At 42.5% G+C, this 16,716-nt stretch overlaps 2 protein-coding genes and 1 non-coding gene across 3 annotated transcripts; 1 reads left to right on the forward strand and 2 right to left on the reverse strand.

Moving 5' to 3' along the window:
• Nucleotides 1–463: 463 nt before the first annotated feature.
• TRNAM-CAU lies at nt 464–535 on the reverse strand. Its single transcript has one exon. It is a non-coding gene; the product is annotated as a tRNA-Met (tRNA).
• Nucleotides 536–807: 272 nt separating this feature from the next.
• ILF2 (interleukin enhancer binding factor 2) lies at nt 808–8,036 on the forward strand. Its single transcript, XM_006895874.1, has 14 exons — nt 808–878; nt 1,435–1,494; nt 2,115–2,157; nt 2,490–2,594; nt 3,914–3,991; nt 4,399–4,501; nt 5,489–5,554; nt 5,812–5,928; nt 6,352–6,430; nt 6,605–6,692; nt 6,899–6,960; nt 7,042–7,156; nt 7,308–7,398; nt 7,519–8,036. Exons 1-14 carry the CDS (start codon nt 874–876, stop codon nt 7,677–7,679), a joined length of 1,173 nt encoding a protein of 390 aa, XP_006895936.1. The 5' UTR covers nt 808–873; the 3' UTR covers nt 7,680–8,036.
• Nucleotides 8,037–8,695: 659 nt separating this feature from the next.
• Nucleotides 8,696–9,929, reverse strand: SNAPIN (SNAP-associated protein). The gene is made up of 4 exons (XM_006895875.1): nt 9,721–9,929; nt 9,454–9,500; nt 9,115–9,233; nt 8,696–8,797 (listed from the first exon to the last, which is right to left on the reverse strand). The coding sequence occupies exons 1-4, from the start codon at nt 9,861–9,863 to the stop codon at nt 8,696–8,698; spliced, it is 411 nt and encodes a 136-aa protein (XP_006895937.1). The 5' UTR covers nt 9,864–9,929.
• Nucleotides 9,930–16,716: the final 6,787 nt, after the last annotated feature.

The raw sequence follows: 16,716 nt of genomic DNA on the forward strand, positions 1-16,716 counted from the left end.
GGGTCGCTATGAGTCGCAAACGACTCGACGGCACATAACAACAACAACAACCACCTATATGTTGCTAATGAAACTCGGTTTAAGTATTAAAACCTTCAGGGAATTTGTAAAGTGAGCGTAGGACTGGAGCGAAACTGAACAATAGAGATGGATCGGGGACTTTTCTTATCGTCGCTTACTTGCTTCTTCTTTCCAAAAGGTGCTGCTGTTTCCTTTGTTATTTCTCTTTATTTTTTTTTCAGAAACCAGCTTCGTCCCTCCTTAAACGTATAGGGTTCATTGCAACCTAAAACCAGTATTGAAATACCCTCTTTACTTGTCATTGAAAATAGCTCCAGAATGCTCTATTCTTTGGGTAAATAAAACCCGAAAGACGCTGTTTACAGTTTTACTGAAGAAACGAAAAAGACAGGTATTGTAAGAGGGGAGGGGAAAGAAAAAAAAAAAAAAAAAAGTTTCCTGTTAGCAGAGGATGGTTTCGATCCATCGACCTCTGGGTTATGGGCCCAGCACGCTTCCGCTGCGCCACTCTGCTACGTGGTAAACTTGATTTCTAAAACAAGTACTTGAATTGTGCTTATTAAACTGATTGGCTATAGTACTATCTAGTGACTAATCCCCAAATTGTCTTCCTTGTTGTCACGTCTGGTTTTATTGGCTGGTTCCTAATATAACCGGGACTTTTTGCCTTTAATTGGTTTGTAAACCGATTGGTTGGCCAGAACAAACCAATAGGTGTAAGCGATGGGGAAGGCGGGAGCCAATCGCGTGTGGTTTTGTTGGAACACGGCGGCAGGCGGCCTCTCCAGTTGTGGGCTCCTCAGAGGGAAGGGGCGGTTGGTGTGGTCTCCATTGTTCAGGATTTAAGGCGCCATGAGGTGAGGGGGCCAGGATTCTCTAGAAGCATTTTTAATGTTCCACCAGGATCTTCGGATGGTCGGCGAAATCGAGAAGTCCACGTTATCTGAGGGCTAGTGTAAAAGCCTAGAAGCCCTGTGGAGGAAGGCGGGGAGGAGTCCGGGCCAGGGGCCACGGGCTGGGGGAGGAGGTGGGTCCCGGGAGAGGCACGGAACGTTAGTCCTTTAGGTACGGAGAGTGCCCAGGCCCCAGGAGAAGTCCACCCCGCCGTAGAACTTAGGAAGCTCAACGTGTCGCATCCATCTTCAGTGCCAAGTGCTTGACATGGCATATGCTCAGCGTTCTAGCACGTGAATGAGTAACTGAGCACCCACTGTGGTCCCGGATGTAGAAGGATTGGTGTGTCCCGGGGTCTGGTTTTCCTCGGTGGAAATGTTGGGATGGCGTCGCTTGACTTTCCAAGGAGGCTCAGCGCCTTGGAGGGGGAGGTGCGCTAGCTGGAAAGGATGTGCCCGGTGGGATGGAGGTGCCCACGTTGAAGTCAAGAGAAAATAAAGTCCTTTTCTGCATTCCTAGGGGTGACAGAGGCCGTGGTCGGGGTGGGCGCTTTGGCTCCAGAGGCGGCCCAGGAGGAGGGTGAGTGCGGATTTTTGAGCATCTCTACCGTGGTTAATTTTGGTTTCAGTCTAAATAGGATGAATGGACTGGTGTTAACCTGGCGTTTGTGAGATCCAGCTGGAGTTTAGCAATATACTCTCCTGCTGAATGTGGTGTGTGACCCCCTCTTCCTAACCAGGACGCCCCATTACCCCCCAGGGGATGCCGAGAACAGTCATTTTCTAAATTGCTAGCACATGATTAAATTAACCTATCTTTTTTTTATTATTAAAGTTTAATATATTTAGGAGGCCTGATGTCTAAAAGGTGTGTGTAAGCCAACCACATCCGAAGCCTACTCAAGCTGTTTGCCTCAAGGCACCCTCCTTGGGAATTCCAAGGCTGTAAATATTTAGGGGAGGAGACAGCTCTCTTTTGCCAGGTGGATTTGGATTTGAAACCTTTACCTAATCCTTAAGGTGCTATACTAGCAGAATTTAAAAGATGTCTATCTTTGATTTTATGCTCCGGTAGGAGCTAGAAAAACCAACTTTAGGAAAAGATCTATATAGAACACACAAAATCACTATGTTGCTTTGTGCAAGAAATCATTTGATTTCTGTGTGGTGAAGAATAATATGGACTGTTTCTTGTTTTAGGTTTAGGCCCTTTGTGCCACATATCCCATTTGATTTCTATTTGGTGAGTACTTGGGGCTAATGCAAGTTTGTTTCCTACCGTTTACCTGTAGGTGTTAGAGTAGGACAAGGGATTTGTGAATGGAAATAGGGTTTTGTATGCTGCCTTACATACAAAAACAGCAGGATGAGGAGATAATTCCTTGGCTACTATTGATAGTAATATGATTGTAATTTATGTTTGCTTAAATCATGACCATGCTTCCTTTTTGTTTCCTTGTTTAAGCATCATCAGGAGTAAATAGAATTTTCAGTATTTTTTAGCAGCAAGGAAATAAGTTCTGTGTACCATTTTTGGTAAATAGTATATGTAGTCGTTGTTTCTTTCTGGATCAGTGTGAAATGGCCTTTCCCCGGGTCAAGCCAGCACCTGATGAAACATCCTTCAGTGAAGCTTTGCTGAAGAGGAATCAGGACCTTGCTCCCAATTCTGCTGAACAGGTATGCCCTTAGTTAAGTATATGTAAAGTTAAGAATAATGTTAGCAATGTCAAATCTCTGTACAGAGAGTTTAAATGTATTTATTAATCATGTGAGTAGAAATAGGCAGGTAAACATATAAATGGGGTAGGGATGCAATCAAATTTTTATGGGGTAGTCAATAGGATCAAAATGTCTTCTGACATATTCAAGGCCAGTAGGATCAAATTGTTCTTAAAAGCCCTTAGGATTTTAGTGGAACATTTTCCTCATTAGGGAAGGTGTGAATCAGGGTTGATCCTTTCTACATTCCTATTCAGTCTGTATGCTGAACAAATTTTTGAGAAGTTGTACTCTATGAATAAAAAAATAATGGCATCATGATTGGAAGAAGACTCATCACTAACCTCTGTTATGCAAGTGACACAATCTTGCTAAAAGTGAGGAGGACTTGAACCGTTTGCTATAGATCAAAGACTATATAGACTTCAATATGGATTGCATCTCATTGTCAGGAAAACAAAAATTCTCACCACTGGCCCTATAGGCAACATCGTGGTAGATGGAGAAGAGATTAAAACTGTCAATGACTTAATCTTTCTTGGATCCACAGTCAGTATATTTGATACCAGCAATCAGGAGACACATTGCACTGGGAAATTCTGTAGCCAAGAACCTCTCCAAATTAAGGAGCAAGGATGTTAGTTTGAGGACTAAGGTATATCTTGTTCAGGCCATAGTCTTTTTCAGTCACTTGTTATGGTGCTGAGAGCTGGACAGTGAATCAGGATGAGAGAAGAATTGATGCCTTTGAACTGTATGTTGGAGAACAGTACTGAATATCCCATTGACTACCAAAACAACAGATAGGTCTTGGAGAAGGTGAAGCCAGAGTGCTCCTTGTAGGCAAAAATGATAAAACTTCATCGTACATACTTTGGGTATGTTGCTTAGAGAAGCTATTCCTTGGAGAGGGACATCATGCTTGTAAAACATAGAGGATTGGCAAAGGACTGGAAGACCCTTGGCCAGGTGGATGAGCACAGTGGCCATGGCAGTGTGTCAAGAGATTGTGAGGATAGTACAGGTTTCAGATCTGTTCATAAATAAGGTCACTGTGAGGCATAGTCAACTTGATGTCACCCAACAACAGCCTGATTTTTAGTGAAAGATTACAGAGCAAAGTAGTTTTCCATTCAGCAGTTCATACATGACATTGTTTTAAAATCCCTTACACTGCTATTGATTCACCTTCTATAGATGGTGTTAGGGAGAAATACACAAAAGCTTAGAAAGTGTTCTTTCACCTTAGAATATTTTTGTTTCATGTTCTTTTACAGGCATCTATACTTTCTCTGGTGACCAAAATAAACAATGTGATTGACAATTTGATTGTGGCCCCAGGGACATTTGAAGTGGTGAGTTTTTTGTTTAGTTCAGGAAAGGGCAAGTTTGGTACCGTGGAAATTTCCTTGCTCCTGTCTGAATTCTTCCATTATCTTTTGTCCAAATCCAAGCTTAAAATGGCAAAGTACAGTGGGAGTCCTTTGTAGTACTGTTCTGGGGATGATACACATCATTGTTATCAGCTAGCTGTGATTTATCAGGTTTTCTTATGATTTGACCTCTGATACAGCAAAATATAGGTCTTAAACTGTTGTAATAGAGTTTAAAAAGAACCAGATACTTGTTTGTGTGTGTGTGTGTGTGTGTGTGTGTGTGTGTGTATTTTAACTTTTTGTTATGATTTGAGTGAAAGATAAACAGCAAATTAGTTTTTAGCAGTTCACACATAAAATTTTCTTTTGAAATCCCTTTCCAACAGCAAATTGAAGAAGTCCGACAAGTAGGATCATATAAAAAGGGAACAATGACTACAGGACACAATGTGGCTGACTTAGTAGTAATTCTAAAGATTCTGCCAACATGTGAGTTCACTTCATTCTGATTATGGGAGCAGAACACAGTATTGGGTTTAGGGCCTAGTAATCTTCAAAGTCCAAATTTTTAATGAAAGCATATTTGGATAACAAATGAGATACGTATTTTAATGTGTGTTGGAATGATAAAGAACAAACACTAGCGTTATAAGGACAAATTCTGACATATATTATGTAAAAAGCTGGAGATTGGAAAGATAAACATAATTCAGAACCTCCAGTGATAAATTTGGGCACCATGGCAAAGTGAGATTGCCATAAAAGTTTTGAAGTGCTTACCACAGTTCTGTATTTTACTCATTATGGTTTGTGGATTCATCACTATCTGGATTAAGTCCATGAGTAGTACTGATTTAGAACACTTTTTTTTTTTTAAATTTTTATCTTATTATTTGTGTGTGTGTGTACCGTCAAATCAGATCTGACTGGTAAAGGAGGAGATTGTCCCTCCTTCCCGGCAGAACATCTGGTGGATTCGAACTGTGCGCCTCTGGGTGATTTAGAACACTCTTAATAGAAAGTTACTATTAGGCATTGTTTCTTAACTGGGGAGTTTTGCCTTCCAGAGAGTATTTGGCCTGAAGACATTATGGTTGTCACAACTAGGGATAGTCGTTGCAACTAGCATAACTGCCAAGGGTGCCCCTAAACATCCTGTCATGCACAGGACAGACAGCACCAACTACAAAAAGGAATTATCCAACCCCAAATCTCATGAGTGCGGCTGATGGGAAATCCTGCTTTAGAAAAAGAGGCTGCCAAGTGTCTGTTCCCTGAGCCCTCCAAATTCTATGTCCAACATTAGTTTATCCTTCTAAAAGTGAACAACGTAGCTTAAAGATGTTTAGAAAGTCTTCATTTTTTTTAAAAAAAGTCAACTTTATTATGATAAAGTACACATAACAGCGCTACATAAGCGTAACAGTAACATACACCACCAGATTAATGTACATTCTCTGCTTTCCTCTCATCTAGTGGAAGCTGTTGCTGCTCTGGGGAACAAAGTTGTGGAAAGCCTGAGAGCACAGGATCCTTCTGAAGGTTTGAGCTTGTTACTGAAGCTATATTCTCGTGGCCACAGGAACCAATAAGTATAATTAAATGCCCTTCTAACAAAGTCAAGTCAGGCTACATATGTTGGGTAATGTCTTGGCAAGGACTTTGGTTAAATCTAGTTGATCTCCTAAGATGTTTTACAGATCCCATCCATTCTAGATTTTTGTTGCTGTTTTTAAAATCCCACTTCATTTCCCCACTGTCGCCTAATAGGAATGTGCAGTTACGATTATCTTTTCCAGTTTTGACCATGCTGACTAATGAAACTGGCTTTGAAATCAGTTCTTCTGATGCTACAGTGAAGATTCTCATTACAACAGTGCCACCCAATCTTCGAAAACTGGATCCAGAACTCCACTGTTAGTCCATTTTTCCATTGTTAGGGGGTATTAAAAGGATATATAACATTCCTGTTTAGGTTGCTTAGCTTTGTTGGTATTCCACACAAAACTTTCTGGGAATTAACCCTGAACTTAAAGTGATTTTTCCTCTTTGGAAAGTAATTTTCAAAGTCAGAATAGGTGTGATAGCAGTTTGAAAACAACCAGAATAGGAGCTAAGAATGTATATAATACAGGAGAGATAGGCTTTTGCAAAAAAATTGGGTTTATATGCTAGAATGTTTTTGGAAGAAATGGTGGGATTTAGACAGGTAATTGGTTAGGCTGTAGAACATGTAATCGCTTTAGGAGAAACCAAGTTACCAAGGCATCCTTTGGGATTCTTGGACTATGGTGGTGTAATTGGATTGCTTGCTCATGACGGGAATGTTTGTGTTCTAGTGGATATCAAAGTGTTGCAGAGTGCCTTAGCAGCTATCAGGCATGCCCGCTGGTTTGAGGAAAATGCTTCTCAGTCCACGTGAGTCCCTCTCCTGAACTACAGTAAAAAGCTACTCCTGGATTTCCTTTGACATAGCCACTTTGGCTGTGGTCTCGACTTTTTTTCTTAAGTAAACTTAGTCTGACATAATGGTCTACCAGTTTGTATGGAAGTATATGAGTCTTTTAATCTTTGGGTTTCTTTTACCTTCAGAGTCAAAGTTCTCATTCGACTGCTGAAAGACTTGAGAATTCGTTTTCCTGGTTTTGAACCCCTTACACCTTGGATTCTTGATCTGCTGGTAAGTCAAGGGAATTCTTGACAAACCCCTTTGTTAACAATTTTGAAACCTAGCAGAATCTGAAATGTGGTGAAGTCTAAAAGAAATCTCATTGGTGAAAAGTAATCCTGTAATGGTTGAAAGGTTGCTATTTAATCACATTCCTGGAATGTTGATTAAATGTGTATTTATTGAGTTAAACCTCTTGTTTGTGTCTTATTTTGTAGGGACACTATGCTGTCATGAACAATCCCACGAGACAGCCCCTGGCCCTCAATGTTGCCTACAGGTACAGCCTACTTCTTTGGGTTTGGGATGCTTGTGATTTGATTGGTACTTTCCTTTGGTAATACTTCTCATCACATTTTAGGCGTTGCTTACAGATTCTGGCCGCAGGACTGTTTCTGCCAGGCTCAGTAGGTATCACTGATCCATGTGAGAGTGGGAACTTCAGAGTACACACAGTCATGACCCTGGAACAGCAGGTATTGAACAGCCTTAAGTGAATACCTATTAAGCTATTCTGTATTTTAACATCTCTGGTCAGAAAATGGAGTGTGGTGTTTAGTGACTGAAGGGTTTGGGGCTCTCAAAGATTTTGATCACAAATTCACCCTCACTTTTTCTCTCCTTTAGGACATGGTCTGCTATACAGCACAGACTTTAGTCCGAATCCTCTCACACGGAGGCTTCAGGAAGATCCTGGGCCAGGAGGGTGATGCCAGCTGTGAGTAACCCATGGATCATGGGCTCTTTAGTCTGTTGTACAAAGAAACTGTATTAATTTACTAAAAGTCATGATTTACATAAGTAAAGGTTGAATTACTTAAAACTTTTTCTTTTTAAGATCTTGCTTCTGAAATATCAACCTGGGACGGAGTGATAGTGACACCATCAGAGAAAGCTTATGAGAAGCCACCAGAGAAAAAAGAAGGAGAAGAGGAGGAGGAGAATACAGAAGAACCGCCTCAAGGGGAGGAAGAGGAAAGTATGGAGACCCAGGAGTGAGCCTTCCTCTCTTCATCCCCTTTTACTCAAGGGGGGAGACTGGGAGCCTAAGCTGACCGCTACTGGGCATTTACTTGGTGGCATTTCTGTGGGATAGGGGAAGATGGCAGACAGGAAGTTAATCCTATGGAAGGAAGTGTCATTCTACTGGGTTCTGATAATGGCTAAGCTATTATCATTAAGACTTTGCCATCCATGCATATTGAAACAAGACAGACTTTTCCTATTAACTCTAGAATTCCTAACTCCTGAAAACGGCTTTTAACCAGTACTTTGTTTTTGAAATGTTGTGGGCTGTTAAATATGTGGACATTTTTTTTTCCTAAAGAAAATTATTAAAGTACTACCCAGTAGGGCCCTTGGTCTTGCTCTTCTTTGGCAACTGACAGCCTTTTTTTTGCTTTAACACACTGAAAATTGCTGGTTTTACAACTGTAAACATTAAAAATATTCCTCAGAAGCCTTTCCAGATACCAAAATAATCTAGACTGTTATTGAAGCATTTATTGAATTAAATGGTACTAGCAACATGGCTACTACATTCAAATCATTGCAATCACCAAAAGAGGTATAGACAGGCATTGTTCACCTTGACTTTGCCTGTTTTCTTCTCCAAGTCCTTGGTATAAACAAAGGAAAATAAGTCATAGGTAGAGGGCATACTACCCAGGTCCCTAAGCCAGGTACACAGCAGAGAAGCCTCACCCTTGTTAACCTGCTGAAAAAAGAGGAGGTGGGTCTTGAGAAGGTAGTTAGAAGCCTCAGTCCATTCCTGGGAGGGAGCAAAGCTGTAAGTCAAGTCCTTTGGTAGCTTGAGTCTTCTTCACCTGTTTCTTCAGCTTTCCACATAAATGAGTCAAGTGTCTGTTTTTTTAACATGTTTTAGATACAAACTATAAGACTTTGCTCTCTCAAGGTCTACAGGTATTAAGTGTCTCCTGGACTCTTCTCATGGTGGCTGAAACAAGGCAGCTGCAAACAGTACTTGTGATCCTGCGTCCATCTTCTGGCCCGTGTTACTTGCTTGGTGAACCAGGAGGGTAAACTCCTGAATCCAGCATTGCTCTCCTCCGCGCTGTCTCCTTAGCAACACTGTGGTTTAGCCGCCTCAGCCTCTCCTATAAAACACAATTTGGAATCTGTAACTGCTCCCTAAGTGGCTTTAGAGGTCACTGTCAACCAGATGCTGAGAAACTGAGACAGGTCCATTTAAAAGTGCTTATGTAAATGTGAATGATAGCAACTAGGTAGTTAGGAAAGTTTACTATGGTTTATGAGAGGTAACACACCTTCCTGAGTTTTTAAAATGACAGTGACTTGCATTTATGACATCCTTTGTAAAGCTGAATACCCTGAGTGAACCCTTTGAAAAATAATCAGTTTGTTGGAAAAAAACCCCACAAAGCACCAAAACCAAAAAACCTAACATTACTACCTGAGCATTCTGCAGAATGTTGTTGACCAAGACAACTCGGCGCCGGGCATTAAGTAACTTCTTCACGTAGGGGTCAAGATCCAGGGCCACTTTCTGATCCTCATTGATACGACACAGTTCTGGGGACAGAAGTAAGGTGGGACACCCAGTGGCTCACCTGTTCTCAGGGAAGGTAGGCTAGTGATGGGAAACACTTGGACCCATATAGGCTACAGCCCTAAAAGGAGCCTGGTCCACTGGCAGCCCTGCTATCCAAGAAGCAAGAGACCCTGCGCAGAGGCGGGCAAGATGAAGCTCTGCGAGGATGATGGGACATGTCGAGCACAGGAGGATGCTCACCTGTGGCTAGGTTGTCAATCTGTTCCCGGAGTTCTACCTGACTCTCTCTGCAAAGGGAGACAAAATCCACCGACAAGGTCAGGCAACGAGCTCATGAAACTAACTCCTCCACTGTTTCTAAACTGAGGAAAGCGAGACTCAACCTTCCACCTGCGGTCTTCCGCCGTTCTCACCCCGCCTCAATGTCCCCAAACGAACGACTCCCGGTCCCACCTGCGCTCCAGCGAGGCGGCCCCGCCCTCTCCCCGTCCCGCCCACCGCGAGCACCTGACTGCGTGGACGTGAGAGTCGAGCTGTTGGACAGCCGGTTGCAGAAACTCGAGAAGCCCCTCGGCGAACAGGTCACGGCCTGCAGGCCCCGCTACCGGCGTCCCGGCTCCAGACACAGCAGCGGAACCAGTCCCCGCCATCACGAACTACCCGGACGCCCGGAACCTGCCGCGAGGGCCGCCGGGAGCTCGGCGCGTGTGTGCCGCGAGAGGGCGCCCGGGAAATGCCGTCTTCGACCCAGGACTGGGATTTCTGGGAAATGGAGTCTTTGGAGAGAGTCTGGCGGGGCAGCATCCTACAGCCCTCTGGTAGTTGTAGTTCCCTATGGACACTGCAGTGCCAGCTACTGGAAATGTTGCTTTCCTGTCTGCAGGAACCAGAGGAAGGGATTTTTCTTTTCCATGTTTTTGAATGAAGAGAAGGTGAGTTAGTATCTATTTTCCTAGGAAGATGAAAAATAATCTTCCTTTTGTCCTTAGCAGTCTTGTGTTAACTTTAGGGGGAAAATGGATTATATAGTTTGTTGTTAGGTGCCTTCGAGTCGAGTACTACTCATAGCGACCCTATGAACAAAAAATCTGAACCTTGTTCTATCCTGAGCCATCCTCACACTTCCTGACACGCAAGAACCCATTGCAGCAGTCGCCATGTCAATCCACCTGGTTGAAGGTCTTCCTCTCCTTCACTGACCCTCTTCCCAGCATCATGTACCTCTTCAAGGAATAACCCCTCCTAGCAACATGTTCAAAGTATGTGAGGCAAAGCGTCATCATTCTTGGTTCCGAAGACACTTTGGCTGCACCCTCTCCAAGACATATGTTTGTTCTCTGGGATGTTCAGTATTCCTCTACAACACCACAGCTCAAAGGTGTTAATTCTTTTGCTGTCATCCCTATTCATTGTCCACTCTCAAATGCATAGCAAGTGATTGGAAATACTGTGGCCTGGATCAGATGCACCTTAGTCCTCAAACTGACTTCATTAATACTCAATACTTGGGAAAGGTCCCTAACTGCAGATTTTCCCAGTGCAATGCTTATTTCCTAATCGCTGGTACCAAGGATGCTAATTATGGATCCAAGCAAGATGAAGCTGTGGAAGGAACTATAGTAGTTAAAAGGGTAAATCTGCAAATCATGTGCTCTTAAGTTTTAGGCTCTAAAACAGTATTTATAGTATATTTTTATTTTTCTAAACAAAAAAGTATATTTTTAGTTAGCAGTGCAACATGGAGTGGACTGTGACATCAGAGCTCCTATGCAAAAAGCATATCTTAATTGCATTATGTGTGAAAGTTTGTGTTTTCATAAGTTCATTTTATTCCTTCTTTCAGAAAGTTCCCAGGTTGTGTTTATCATGGTTTTCCAGAGTTTACTGTTGAATTTTCAACAAATGCCATCCAGGTTTGTGTACCATAGGCTTCTGAATGTTCTAGTTGTTAACAGTTCTCTAGGCCATAGAGGGAAAGGACATGTAAGCAGCAACATTATGAAGAACACAGGAAACAGAGAGTTTAGCCTTCAGCTTCGTTCCCAGGATTAAAGGAAGAGAAAGTGAATCAGGTGCAAAAATGGGAGTGAGCAGCTTGAGGGGAATTACATCTTATTACAATGTGAGGCCATCATTAACTATTTAATGCTACTATAAAATAAATGTATTCTCTCCTGTGTAAAAAGCTATAAAACTCATGCTGTCAAGTCAGAACAAACTCTTAGCTGCCCCTCCAACAGGTGTTTTGAATGCATAAATCCCATAGGAGATCACTCATCTATCTCATAGAGAATTGCTGGTGGATTTAAATCACCAGAGAAGTGCCATCTTTGAGTTGGCAACACAACCCCCTACCTACTGCTCCATGAGAGCTCCAGGGAGTGGGATCTAGGGGAAGATTTTCTCTCTTGACTATGGAGAGAAGTCCTTGTCCTTTCAACTTTTGTCGGCCTGGCGTTCCTTGAGGATCTCTGTGTAGTATAACTTCAAATTTTTCCTAAAACAGAAGAGGCTGTGAAATTAGCCATATTACTGCCAGTTCCAGATGGATATTGGATGGAAGCAGAATGTATCAAAAGATGAATACTTTTTTTTTACATTGACCATACAAAGGCATTGACTGGGTGATTGTAAAAAGAACAAGAGCTTCCATGAGGTCAGACATGTCCTTCACACTTCTGCACCTCTTTCTACTGGAATCAGCACTAATCTTACTGCTCTACTGGGTCCAAAATCTGTTGCAATAGCTTATACGGCACACGAAAACATACAATTAATGGGGTTTATTAGGGAAGTCAAAAGACTGTAACTGAGGTGGGTACAATCAATTGATGGCACTTAACAACAACAACAATCAGTCAGGACAGCAGCTGAAATGTGCTCAGGGGTTCCCCAGCTTTCATCCTTGCACCTGTAAGCCAGTGTTACAAAGTTCTTAGTCTGGACAATTCTTGCTCTCCCCGTTAGTCCTCCAACAAACTTAGGTGAAGGCTCCTAGCTCTGGTTCTGTAGAGTATGAGTCCCAAGGTCAGCTCTGTTTCATGATAGGTCTCTGGGTCTCTGCTTGTCCGAGTAGCACAGGAATCTTGGGCCCACAAGGATGCACACTTGGTATTCTCATTCTCTCTCTTCTTTGCTGGTGGTAAGATTCTCAAATTCTGCTGCTGAATCTGTTCAGTTTAATGATGAGATAGCCAATTCCCTTGTGGCTAGATTAACATGCCCTATCTGCATCATCTGAACACTGTGACACTGATGTGCCAAATGTGATAATGGTTACCCATGGTGGACAGTGTTTGCTGGAGCTTCCCAATTAAAACAAGCTTGGAAGCAGGGGTTGCATCCACTTCTGAAATGGCTTGTCTCTGGAAACTCGATGAACAGTTTTCAGGCCTTTTGTTCAAAGGGTCTTGCTATGAGTCATCTACGACTCAACAGCACCTCACAACAACAACATTTGCATCATGGCAAAGTCAAAGTCATTGGCTAGGAAAAGAATTTGGAATAATAAACCTTTGACATCACAGTGATAAAAGCAAATTATGGATAACATTGAGAAGAATGAGAAGCTCAGAACACCACCTTGTGCTCATGAGAAGCTTAGACATAGGCAAAGAAGCAATTGTCCAAATGGAAGAAGGAACACTGCATGGCTTAAAATCAGGAAAGGTGTGCATCAGGATTGTGTCCTTTCTCCACACTTATTCAGTCTGTAATGCTGAGAAAATAATTCAAGGCGGTGATTCATATGAAGAAGAATGTGACATTAGTATTAAAAGAAGGCTTACTAAAATTCTATGTTACGCAGCTGATACAACCATGTCTTCAGAAATTGAAGATAACTTGAAACACTTTCTGCAGAAGGTCAAAGACAAAAAAGTCTTCAATATGGGTTACATCTGAACATTAAAAAAAAAAACAAACATTTTCACTACTAGACCAATAGGCAACACATGGTAGATGGAGACAAGATTGAAGTTGTCAATGATTTCATCATGGTATCAGCAGTCAAGAAATCAAAAGACAAAAAAAAAAAAAAAGAAAGAAAAGAAAAGACATGTTGCATGGGGAATATCTGCTGTCAAGGACTTCTTCAAAGTGCTTTAGAGTAATAGAATGTCAGGGTAAAGATGAAGCTGCCCTTGATGCAAGTCATGATACTTTCACTTGGACAAGAAATAAGGATGACAGAAGAAGAACCGACGCCTTTGAATTGTGTTGAAGAGTACAGTTGAAGAGTACAGAATATCCCATGGACTGCCAGAGGAACAAAGGGGTCTGTCTTGGAGGAACGGTAACCAGGGTGCTCCTTGGAGACAAGGGTGGTGAAACTTAATCTTACATACTTTGCACATGTTGTCAGGAGGGGTCAGTGTTTGGAAAACGACATCATGATTGAAAAAGTAGAGGGTCCATGAATGAGAAGATGACTCACAAGGAGATGGGCTAACACTGACTGCAACAATGGGTTTAAGCATGGTGGAAATTGTGAGGATGGTACAAGATAGTATAAGGTTTAGATCTCCTCACAGGAGCCTTATGAGTAGTAGTTGACCACATGGCACTTAACAATAAGACCAGTACACGGGAGCTCTGGTGGCCTAGTGGAAAGAAGCTGCGCTGCAATCCCGAAGGCACGCTTTGAATCCACCAGATGCTCTGCTGGAGAAGGAGGGGCAATCTCCTCCTGTGCCAGTTGGAAAGGTGCAAAAAGCTGGAGTCAGAAAATCAAAAGGGATGAACTCACTCAGCACAAACCAATATGTTGTTGTTGTTATGTGCCGTCGAGTCGTTTCCGACTCATAGCGACCCTATGTACAAGAGCCCTAAACCCTGCTCTATCCTGCGCCAACCGCACCGCCTCTGACACACCCATCCCGATTACCCCAGTCCCTGAATCAGTCCATCTCATAGAGGGTCTTCCCCTCCTGCGCTGTCCCTCCACCCTCCCAAGCATGATGTCCCTCTCCAAGGACCCGTCCCTCCTGGCAACATGTCCAAAGTATGTCAGACGAAGCCCCAGAATCCTTGCCTCCAAGGAGTAGCTTGGTTTAATCCTCTCCAAGATGAATCTGTTTGTTTTCCTGGCAGTCCATGGTACATTCAGTACCCTTCTCCAGCACCACAGCTCAAAAGCATCCACTCTCCTTCTGTCCTCCCTAGTCATTATCCAACTCTCTGATGCATAACAAGCGATTGCAAATACCATGGCCTGTATCAGGCGCACCTTAGTCTCTATAGAGACACTGTTGCTCCTGAGTACCTTAGAGAGGTCCCTAACAGCAGACTTTCCCATCACGATACGCTTTTTGATTTCCTGACTGCTGGTGCCAAGTGTGTTGACCGTGGAGCCGAGCAAACTGAAGCTGTGAACACTCTCAATCTCTTCGTCATCCCTCCTGACGCTGCCAATTGGTCCAGTGGCGAGAATCTTTGTCTTCTTGACATTGAGCCTTAGTCCATACTGAAGGCTGCAGTCCTTGACCCTTTGAAGCAAGTGCATGAGGTCCTCCTCAGTTTCAGCAAGCAGGGTTGTGTCATCTGCATAACGCAGATTGTTAATAGATCTTCCACCAATCCTGATGCCACAATTCTCCTCATAAAGCCCAGCTTCTTGGAACAGTACAATATTTGGAAATACTTAAAGGTTGTTTTGGAAAACAGAAGGCACCTTGATTATTATTGGTCAGGAATTTAAAAGATTATTTTCAGGAACCAGAGACAAAAAGCCAAATCAAGTCTTTGTTCCCCACAGGTCACAGTCCTTTCAGGCACCTCCTCGAATCATGGTTGTCAGATTTAGAAAACAAACCAAGAAAAAAAAAGTCTTGGGATACCTACTAATTTTAATTTCACATGAATGATGGATAATTTTTCAGTGTAAGTATTTTATCTAGGAATCCTACTTCAAAGGCTAGTTCTCTGAGGAATATCACTCTGTGTTTTGTTTTTCTTTCCACTCCTCTTATCACCTTGGTTTTGCCCTTATCTGTCCTGAAGCCTATCACAACAGGCTGCCTTTGGTCTCCCCAGATTCCAGGCCACTGCATTCTAAAATACCAATGAATTGAAGTAATATTCCTGCTGAGAGAAGATTAGCATTGAAAAGGCCTTAGAATTCATTACTTGTTGATTCTGTTAAAATCTTTCCCCCCCCCTTTTTTCCCCTTGTACCATCAAATCAGACCTGACTGGCACAGGAGGGGATTGCCTCTCCTTCTCCAGCAGAGCATCTAGTGGATTCAAACTGCACACTTTCAGGATTTCAGGGCAGCTTCTTGCCACTAGGCTACCAGAGCTCTCTGATTCTGTTTAAATTATGAAGCACTTAGTTTATAGACAGTAAAACTAAATATATGGGGGAAGGGGATTGAAAACACTCCAGAATTAACCATATTCTTTAGATACTCTTATAAGATTTAAACAGGACAAAGACAGACAAATCATTCCAGAATGATGGAAACCTTCACCATGATGACAAGGATAATTCAACGAATCATGGATTTTACTTCTATTTGCAAGATTTAGAACATTGTTGCAAGCAGGACTTTCTCAAGCAGGCAAAAACGATGATAGGGCTAGATATATGTGCATGATTTCAAATTTGAAAGTTGCCAGGGTTTATTCTGGGATTCCCAACATGTGGAGCATATGACTCATGGCTAACATTAAGGACATGCCGGGGGAAGTTCCCTGTTCTCTATTCAAGGCTCAAGTGCTAACTGCCTCTTCCTGGACATTTCTGGAAGGAACTCTGATGGTGCACTATGAGTTAGATGGCTAACCAAAAGATGGGGAGAAAGATGGGCAGTCTCTTCCCATAAAGACTTACAGCCTAAGAAACCTGATGGAGACAAGAAGGTATCACCTAACCCCAGCAAAAACCTGCAATGTTCAATAGACCTTTAAACAACAAATGCTGGTGAGGTTCTGGAGAGATTGGAACTGTCATGGATCTCTGGTAAGAATGTAAAATGGTACAACTACTATTAAAAAAACAAAACAAAACAAAAAACAAACAACCAACCCACCAACCACTTAGGATATCCTTAGAAGTTTAGAATAAAATGCCATTTAATCTAGAAATCACACTAATCGTACTAATAGGAAACTTATACTTGAACCAAGAGGCAGTCGTCAGAACAGAGCAAGGAAACACTGCATGATTCAAAATTGGGAAGGGCTTATGCCAGAGATGTGTCCTGTCTCCATACTTTTTCAACTTGTCTGCAGAACAGATCATCCAGGAGGCTGGGCTCTATGAGGAGAAGTGTGGCATCAGGAGTGGTGGAAGATTTATCAACAATCTGCATTATGCAGATGACACAACCCTGCTTGCTGAAACTGAGGAGAACCTGAAACGTTTGTTGCTGAGGGTCAAGGACTGCAGCCTTCATTATGGACTGAGGCTCAATATCAAGAAGACAAAGATTCTCACCACTGGACCAATTGGCAGCATCAGGATGGATGGTGAAGAGATTGAGATTGTTCACAGCTTTAGTC

The sequence above is a fragment of the Elephantulus edwardii genome, unplaced genomic scaffold, assembly GCF_000299155.1.
Source record: "Elephantulus edwardii isolate Elephantulus edwardi_28Jun2011 unplaced genomic scaffold, EleEdw1.0 scaffold00176, whole genome shotgun sequence".
In the NCBI taxonomy this organism is placed as follows: Eukaryota; Metazoa; Chordata; class Mammalia; order Macroscelidea; family Macroscelididae; genus Elephantulus; species Elephantulus edwardii.